Source organism: Helianthus annuus, chromosome 13 (assembly GCF_002127325.2).
Source record: "Helianthus annuus cultivar XRQ/B chromosome 13, HanXRQr2.0-SUNRISE, whole genome shotgun sequence".
NCBI lineage: Eukaryota > Viridiplantae > Streptophyta > Magnoliopsida > Asterales > Asteraceae > Helianthus > Helianthus annuus.
In genome coordinates this window covers 8,592,038-8,601,692 of record NC_035445.2, presented here as the reverse complement: position 1 = coordinate 8,601,692, position 9,655 = coordinate 8,592,038, and the positions used below count along the sequence as shown (strand labels likewise).

The 9,655-nt window shown below is 40.4% G+C and overlaps 1 protein-coding gene across 1 annotated transcript; it reads right to left on the bottom strand.

The window, feature by feature from the left end:
- Nucleotides 1-516: 516 nt before the first annotated feature.
- LOC110897624 lies at nucleotides 517-9,304 on the bottom strand. Its single transcript, XM_022144384.2, has 8 exons — nucleotides 9,108-9,304; nucleotides 7,750-8,994; nucleotides 6,327-6,467; nucleotides 4,516-6,214; nucleotides 4,114-4,346; nucleotides 3,085-3,860; nucleotides 953-1,823; nucleotides 517-856 (listed from the first exon to the last, which is right to left on the bottom strand). Exons 2-7 carry the CDS (start codon nucleotides 8,920-8,922, stop codon nucleotides 1,031-1,033), a joined length of 4,815 nt encoding a protein of 1,604 aa, XP_022000076.1. The 5' UTR covers nucleotides 8,923-8,994; nucleotides 9,108-9,304; the 3' UTR covers nucleotides 517-856; nucleotides 953-1,030.
- Nucleotides 9,305-9,655: the final 351 nt, after the last annotated feature.

Genomic DNA, 9,655 nt, shown 5'->3' with positions numbered 1-9,655 from the left:
TAAGCAAAAACTTCTTAGACCAACCGTAGTGATTCAACAAATGGGCGTTTTCTTTGCCCAATCACGGCGCATAACCATTACGCATGGGCGTGTTTGGTGTGTTTTTGGTTTAGGCGTGTTTATAATCACGCTCTTGGGGCAAAATTTTGACCAATCACATTGAAGCTTCATTTTTTATGGCCAATAGCTTTTTTGGTAGGTTTTTTTATTTATATTTAATTCTCTACACCCTTTTAACATAATGCCCACATCCCCACTACACCCATTTTAGAAAAACGTCCAATAATGCCTCTTGCTGACTGGGCTGCCACATGGCGCAAAACGCCCAAGGGTGGATCTTGCCCGCTACGCATGGTCTTATAGAAAATGTTGGGAGGTCCTCAGTTCTAAACCGAACCACTGCGCTTTATTTATATTTTGCCAATTTCTCCCACGTCAACCATTACATAAAAGTGAAGGGTTTACCTCTCTATAAATGGGGAACCCAAGTAGGAAGCGTGTATATGCAAATTCAAGAACACCTTTAAAACTCATTCATGAATGTATTCAAACATCAAAACTAGATTCAAGAACACATTCAAAAGTAGTTTCATTTCAGATCCAAGTCATTACGAACTTGGATTAAACCTAGTAAGGATAGTTAGCACCAATAGTAATGGTGGAGTCGCTGGTAGCCGTGGCTCAGCCTGTGAGTGATGGCGGTAGATGAGTGGTTGCAGCGCGGTGGTGGTGGCGGTGGATAATAACCGAGGTCATCAGATGTGGTGGTCGTATCTTAAACAGCCTCATGTCGCCATTAAATCACCACTCCCAATGCGGGTTTTCACAAACCCCCATCGATCCCACCAACTTTTGTCTTAACAAATCAATAACAATGAAGTTCATACTACCATTATGAAAAAAAAAAAAAAAAGATTAAATTAATTTAAAAATAAAAAGAGAATTAACTAACCCTTAATGGCTCTGAAATCAAAATTTTGTGTTTTTCTTTAATCTCTTGAAGTCAAAATTGCCAGATTGAAGCCAACAATCAACCAGAAGGCGGCTTGGTCATTACTATATACTCTATAAGAGAACAAAGGCATAGTGTCTCAAATTTACAGTCAAAACAAACATCAGCGGTCGCGGTATCAGCAGCAGCAGCTACACCATTTTTGTAAATAAATTCAGATACAACTCCGTGTCCAGTTGTACTGCTGATGTCGCTTGCTGAATGACAACGACACTCCGTTCCTCTGTTACCAGAAACTTCACATTCACAACTCCGACCTTTAAAAATCGTTGTAATATTATCCACCAGACAAAATTCCCGTACGGTTGTATAAAGATTTAAAGATAATCGCGTTACACCATCATCAACATCCTCTGTTGTCCAGTTACTTGATTTTACGTCCCACTGAGACATTACAAGTCGATGCATCGCACTTTTGAGGTTTGATAAGCATTTAGAGCAAAACCGATACAAGCATACACCACTGGGAGACGACCTCAAAACTTGGTCTGCAGGAACCGATGATTCTTCACTCATGAATCCATTAGAATGTGCCATGGATTTAGGTTCTGAACGTTCTAGAATAATCTCGTTTGGCTCACTTTCTAAAAGGTTGTCTGTTTGATCCTTGAAAGAGCTTGACCCTTGGGTCTGTAGAAGTCGGTTGGGTTCATCAACAATAGCCACATGCTTGGTACTTTCTTTCACAGATTCTGAATGTGAGGGTTTGTCCGTACAATCATCGACTTGAACGAAAGCGTTTTCATCAACTCGAGGAGCGTTTACATCAACCTGCGTGATTGCCTCCACCAGTTGAGAAGGAGCCTCCAAACTGAATCGGTGTCACATAAGATAAGAATTATAGGGGAAAAAGATACATAATGAAAGCTGCTACTAGAGTAAAATGCCATTTTCGTTGTCCCTGAGGTTTGGCTGGTTTTGCGACTTTCGTCCAAAGGTTTGTTTTTTTGCATATGGATCCAAAAGGTGTGAAATCTTGCCATTTCCATCCGTATCGTTAACTCCAACCATTTTTCTCCGTTAAGTCAGGGGTGTTACCGTCTTTTTAGACATTTTTTATTAAACTAAAAATACTTTAAGAAATACAGTCAACAGGGGTGGATCTTTATGTGTTTTTAGTTTAACTAAAAAAAGAGTTATATGTCATTTTAGTCCCTGTGGTTTGGGCCATTTTGCCAGTTTAGTCCAAAGGTTTCTTTTTTCGCCTGTGGGTCCAAAAAGCTTTCACCGTTGCCATATTAGTCCACTGGGTTAACTTCATCCATTTTTTCTGTTAACGAGAAGGGCAATTCGGTCATTTTATATGGCCGAATTGCCCTTTTAGTTAACAAAATTACATATAAAATGACCGAATTGACCTCGTTAACAGAAAAATGGATGCAGTTAACCCAGTGGACTAAAATGACAACGGTGAAACCTTTTTGGACCCACAGGCGAAAAATGAAACCTTTAAACTAAACTAGCAAAATGGCCTAAACCACAGGGACTAAAATGGCATTTAACTCTTAAAAAATGTCTAAAAAGACGAAAATACCCAACTTAATGGAGAAAATGGATGGAGTTAACAAGCCGGATAGAAATGGGAAGATTTCATTCAACCTTTTGTGGATCCAAATGCGGAAAAACAAACCTTTAGACCAAAGTCGCGAAACTGGCCAAACCTCAAGGACGAAATTGGCATTTTACTCCTGTTATTATTTACTTGAGTTAAATGCCATTTTAGTCCTTGTGGTTTGAGCCATTTTGCCAGTTTAGTCCAAAGGTTTGAAACGTTGCCATTTTAGTCCAATAGTTTTAAACGTTGTCATTTTAGTCCACTGGGTTAACTTCATCCATTTTTTCTGTTAAAGAGAAGGGCATTTCGGTAATTTTACATGGCCGAATTGCTTTTCTAGTTAACATAATTACATAAAAAATGACCGAATTGCCCTTCTAGTTAACAGAAAAATGGATGAAATTGGCCCAGGACTAAAATGGCAACGTTTCAAACCTTTGGACTAAACTGGCAAAATGACCCAAACCACAAGAACAAAATAGGCATTTAACTCTATTTACTTAGTTACCAAACGTACCTCTGCAGCGTGTAAGCCCAGCTGTTTACCATATCGTCAAGATAAGCGACTTGGGATAAAAGCCGAACAAATTGATTTCTATCTTTCCCACTCTCAACTTTGGCATTAATTTGAGAAGTTAAAATCTCCAACACCTTTCGAACATCAGCCGAAACGTCTCTTAGTGACGAGTAGAGACCTCGATAAGCTGATAAACCAACAGCAATCAAGCCATGTACTAACCCATACTTTTCTTTGCTTTTAACATTACTGGGCCGAACAATACAAGAATTAAAAGGCCAGACCTTCCTAGGCCCGTCAATTTCAGCAGATGGGCCTTCTTTCAACTTCGATGTGACCCAACAAAGTTCAGCAAAATGAGGATATTGCAAGATCTGATACCCAAACGTTGATATAGCTAACATCAAGTTTGATTTCCCCTTTTCCTCCCGTTTGGTAGGTGGTAATGGAGTTTGACTTTTCAACCTATATGCGGAGTCAGAATCTAGGTTAGGGTGTAGTGTGTTCATGTCTAAAGATTCATTAGTGTTTGATAAAGTTTCATGGATATGTGTTTGATGATGAATCAGCTCAACAAAGTACTGAGCCACGTCATTTGATAACTTGGTTGCAGATGAACCGATAACCATATCGCGGTTGAAGTTCCCGTCAAGATGTACAGAAAACCTTGGTATGCTACTCCCTGTGTAATTTGAAGGACCGAGGTTCTGTTCGCTTTTCCCAAAAAAATCCTTTATTCTTGGCGAGAGCAATTCAAAAGGGACTTCTGATGTAGCCTGTTTAAGCATAAAAATAACAATTAAATAATATAATTAGAGAATATATATAAACAAAGTTGAAACATCATATGTAAAAGATACTTCATGTCATGTCACGTGTAACTAACTATCTCAATTGCATTCAAATTACGGCTTTTTAAATAAACATCAGCTGAAAGTAAGGTAACTAGCTTTCATGTATCACGTTCAGAGTCGTTAGAAAAAGTCAACGTGGTCAAAGTTGATAACACGTATAGAGAAATCGTCTTACCAGAATAGTCAAGGATGCAGAAATGAATATGGACTCTGCCTGCTCAACAAAAGAGCTCCAAAGGTCAGAAGCGCGTAAGATCGAGTCTTGAGATTTTCCCGTGTTATCGGAATGTATAAATAATTTCGAACCGGATTCCTTTTCTTCATCAGTGACTTGACGGCATGTTTCTAAGGCCCACAAATCAATTCTTGGCATGAATATTATGCCTGAACCAACACTCGCGCATCTCACTGCAAAGAATTTAAATAGTCTTTTTAAGTATATCTCTAATCATATGTTGCATTGAGTGAAAGTATTTCTGATAGCTATAATTAATTGGTATCATGTTGCAGTGCGGAGGTGATAAAAATGTGTACATACATAGATGACATAAAACAAAAGGTGTAAAGCTTAGCTTACCTAAGATTTGTGTCAGCCCCTGAACCATGTCTCCAGCTCCTTCATGCAGCATTGTAGCCAAATCAATCTTATGAAGCACCGCATTTCCAACAAACGAATGAAGAATGCAAGAAGCAAAATGCCTCTGCCCACTTCTTGGACTTCCTGAAATTAATAAGCAAAATCCCTGTTTCTTTCCCAACGTATGCGATACACCATATACCAAATTCGTTTGCATGAATCCATTATGCACTTTAGAGTCATCAGTATCATCATTCAAGGCGCGTAAAAGATTTGATTCTACGTCACTTGCCACGTCAGCTTCTTTAAGCAAATCCTGAACTCGAGACCACCAACAGTCGCTATTTTCATTCTTTCTGTCTAAGGCAGAAACGATTACCATTTTGATCGTTCCAGCAGCTTTAGAAAGAGAAGGTGGCAACGAGACACGCTCATCCAAATACAATGAAACGAGCAATCGAGAAAGTGACTGCAGCATGCACGGAAACAAATGAGCCGGAAGTGGGGCCGACACTATATCATTCGCTGCCATTCCCGCTTCTCTACGAGAACACGGTGGCGGTGCAGCTGAAAGAGCCTCCAACCAATCTCTCTCTTGAACGACAAATGTCGGTAAAACAGGACGTTTACCGACACACCCTTTTTCTTCAGCAGATTTGAGAAGTTTCTCCCAGTTACATCCCCGTTTCAATGCGATAATAGCTGTTTGAGTGCAAAGAGCCTGCAAGTCAGCACCGGCAAATCCGACGGTTTTTCTTGCGATCAGCTTTAATAACGATCTGTTCACAGGTGTGGGCCATTTCTGCGTATGAAGTGATAGAATAGCTTCCCGATCGTTAACTGACGGGAGTGGAAAGTAAATTTCTCGATCGAATCTCCCGGGCCGCCTTAAAGCTGGATCAATAGCATCGGGCCGATTTGTTGCACCGATCACTATAACGGAGCCACGAGACTTTAGACCATCGAGTAGAGCAAGTAAAGTTGAGACAACTGAATTATGTGTCTGATCTTGTTGTCTAGTGCGTGAAGGAGCCAAACCATCGATCTCATCAAAGAATATGATCGACGGTTGAGATTTCTCGGCAACTTGAAATAGAAGTCTGAGCTGGCGCTCAGCATCACCAACGTATTTACCTAAACAATCTGCCCCTTTACGAGCAAAATAAGCTATTCGTTTATCACCACGAGCACATGAACCGATTAACGAACGAACAACCAAAGTTTTGCCCGTTCCGGGATAACCGTGCAAAAGGACGCCTCTAGGCGGAGTAAGCCCAATATTATTAAAAAATTCCGGATACAATAGTGGCAATATAACAACCTCCTTTAACGATTGGATTACGTTCTGAAGCCCACCGACAGATTCCCAGCCTTGATATGGCATTTGATTTTCTGATGAGGGCCCACCAATGTAAACAGGTGTGATTCTTGATAAATCTCGATGAAGCCTTTTGCTTTCGCGTTTCAAGAACTCTTCGTCTTCTCCGCAATTTTCTAGCCATTTTTCTTCTGCTTCGTGATCCTTGCGCCAAGCATCGTTTGACTGCTTTCTCAATTCTAATTTCATCTTTTTAGCTTTGATTTTCTTTAGCTTCTCTAGATACTTACTGCCATGAGGTTGAAATAGATGTCGATGGTCTGTGCAGGCTATGAGAAATTTACGATGATCAAAGATGCAACCAATGGCACGAGCACATGGCTGCAAAAAAATTAAAAAATGGTGTTTACTTGCTGGACAGGAGTAAGTTTGAGATGAAGAATGTGAATTTTAGAACACTGCAAGTAGATATGTGGAGCAACAGAATGCTTACCAAGTGATAAGTTTTTGGACACCTGTCCACACGGCATCCAATTGTTGCTCCTCGTCTACCACACCGGCTACACTTCAATACCTTTCCTCTGAAAAGAGCTGATCTCACATTTTTCAGGCATCCCAAACCAGCAAAATAAACCTGCAAGCATGAGCAGAAATAGTAGTGAAACAATGGAATATCCAGCTTGTGAAGAAGAATATGTGAGCATAGAACCTAAAGCAACCAAGTGACTGAAGTAGTCACTTATCTCGACTAGTCGAGTAGGTAGGATGACTACGTACACTAGCAACAATTGCAGATAGTCGAATGTTTTTCCAGTCAATCGGTATCAAAATCCAATAGTATACAATGTGAGAGTAGAAAATGTGCTAAAGTAGAAAAGGATAAACAGAACACCAGGGGGAAAGAAGAGACAGAACTAGACACCATAGCAACATGCATTTGTACATACAACAGAGTTTCACCAATAGGATAACTGATACTTGCATAAAAAGTATATAAAAGGAAAAAGAGTAAACTGCTAAAATGGTCTCTTAGGTTTGGTCAGTTTTGCCACTTTAGTCTAAAACTCAGACCTTTTGAATCTGGGTCCCTGTGGTTTCAATTTTGTTGTCATGTTCATTCGAAATCAAAATCTGGTTGATGTTTCAGTTAACATCCAGCCTTTTTGTATTTTTCCTCCCTTCTAATGAAGGGCAATAAAATTGAAACCACAGGGACCCAGATTCGAAAGGTTTGAGTTTTGGACTAAAGTGGCAAAAGTGACCAAACCTCAGGGACCATTTTGGCAGTTTACTCAAAGAAAAAACTAAAAGAACAAAACAAAACACAATGAAAACTGTATGAATATTGCACTTAAGTCTAAGTATAGGACAGACAATATAGGACAGACAAGGTATCCTCAATATATAGCGTATTAGCGTCCCATGGCCGAAGCACCAAAAGATATACCATAAATAAAGTATGCCTCGAAAATATTATAACAACAGCCAGCACAGCAGCTTAAACAAAATTCTTAAAAAAAATACATATATTCAGGGGTGCTCAAGCAATACAACGTTTGTAGTGGCTGACTGAATGTTTTTCATGTAGAAAAAGAAAGTAAATGCAAGTTTTGACAATCAACAATGCACCATTCTGAAGTTAAATCAGGTGGTGAGTTCATGTCCATTAACATTATAGAACTAAAGATGCTAAATGAAAATAAAATGCACACTTGCTGCATACATCTACTAGGATAACAAATAAATAGATAGACCAGTATGTTACAGCATACTTCCCTATTCATAATCTAGAAGTGCTGCAGTAAAGAGCATCAATAAGGTCATTGTTTTGAGGTATCATTTTAAAGTCAGTTGGGTTCATAGTACAATCAGACCTATAAAATAATGAGTTAAAGCTCTGAATGAATAAAACATACCTCTGGACTCCATACTGCACAATGTTGATGAACCCATATCCCAGCAATCCCGAACCGGTCATTTATGGGACCCAAGAGTTGTCCAAGCCAGCCTGGCTCATCACCAAATCCATCCCATATATCATAAGTCGGTTCCTCACCCGAGGAGGATCCACTATAAGCCTCATTATCACTGCCAGCCCCATCATGCACTAACCTTTTTGGAGGTTTACCATCTGTTCCTCCTCCACAAAGACCACACCACCTTCCCTTTTTGATATGAGATTTATGCTTTCTATGGGTCGGAAAAAATTTGTCTTCCCCAACCTTCTTAGAGTTCTCATCTTGCATATGATTATCATTGGGTGTACAATCTCCTACATGGTCGTCTGGTTGAGAACTACAGTTTTCCTTCCCCCCAGATTCATCTTGTTCGGCAGGCGTACTCTGTTCAACAGATTGTACAGTGTTCTTCGAAATGTCCTCAGGATCAATACTGTTTGGAACTTCCTTCCCCTGCTCCAGTAACTCATCAACACCACCATTATCTGTCACCCCATCCTCCAGATATCCCATATTCTTGTCTTCTACTACTGGCTCAGCAGTTGTATCTTCACCGTCTTTACCACTGTCGTCCAAACTAATATCTCCATTGCTCACAACATTTGATGCTTTAACCCTCCCAGGTCGTTTCGACTGCACAACCATCAATGTATTCTCCTCCAACCCTGAACCCACCAAATCCAATTGTTCCTTACCACCATCAGAACGATCAAACAGCTTCTTCTTGCTCCTCGGAGATGAATCCCTCTCCACAAAACTCACTCTCCTACCCCTAGCTCTCAACCTAGACTTCCACTCCCCCGATTCCTCCTCTCCCAAACCAAACTCTGTTTTCAACCCCTTTTTCGACAAATCACCCCCACTGTGTCCATTAACCCTCTGTCTCTTCTTCGGAGGCGCCGGCGACGCATCCAACACCGAAGGAGCTCGCCGCACCCTAGAACTCCGCCTAACCTCCGCCGACGCATCGCCATTAACCTCCCCAACCTTAGGAGACTCTATCTTAACACGATTCTCCGTAAACTTCGTTTCACATATCGCATCAAGCTTCTTATGTTTCTGTTTAGCCCTAATTAACAACCTCTGATTCTTCTTTCTCCTATTCAAAATACCAGTCCGAGACAATCGCATGACCAAATCCACTACACTCTACCAAACACTCCGTGTATAATATAGACTCTGTATCTCTCTATATCACGACACCTAAACACACACACACATACAACGATCCAAACCGATTTATACAATGTAATCCGTGATCATAACTTCAAATCGTGTATGTAACGTCTTAATAGTGAATAAACCGAATCACTTACCGAAAAAACTGGTGAATTTGATCAGATTGAAGACGATAACGAATCCGAAACCCTAGAAACCGTTAATTTGAACTTCTGGATTCGATTTGTGTCAGTTTTGAGGCTCCGATTGGCTCCGATTAGGTTTTAGGGCTCCGTGTATGTATCGATTATATGCATAGCGTTTTTCAGTGAGTCATAGATGGAGGCAGGGGCGGAGGTTCTTGTAGAGGAAGGGTTTTTCGGGTTTCGGAGTTTAAAACGGAAAAATTCGGGTGGGTTGCTGACCACGCGGTACTGGAGCGCGTGGGCTTCACGTGCTTATTAGGGTGCTTGGTTAGTTAGGGTTAGATGTATGGTGCGTAGGGTTTACGTGGTGGTGATGGAAGTGGGGGTTGGGTGTTTCGAGCATGTTGTTGGATGAGTACAGGTTTAATCCTTTGAGTATTGCTTAATGTTTACTTTGTGCCCTTGAAGAAAAGGAGCTTATGTGTTTTTTTCTAAAAAGTGATTAGTGAAAACTAAAAAGTTTGTTAGGTTATTTGATTTAAGGTGTTTTCATGGTTAAT

What these genes read in the sequence shown, in the direction of transcription:
- LOC110897624 (XM_022144384.2), bottom strand. Translation starts at nt 8,922, where the DNA reads ATGCGATTGTCTCGGACTGGTATTTTGAATAGGAGAAAGAAGAATCAG. An exon ending in GTCCAAAAACTTATCACTTG is followed by an intron (nt 6,215 to 6,326) that starts GTAAGCATTCTG and finishes ATTTTTTTGCAG; the next exon opens with CCATGTGCTCGTGCCATTGG. An exon ending in GGGGCTGACACAAATCTTAG is followed by an intron (nt 4,347 to 4,515) that starts GTAAGCTAAGCT and finishes AATTCTTTGCAG; the next exon opens with TGAGATGCGCGAGTGTTGGT.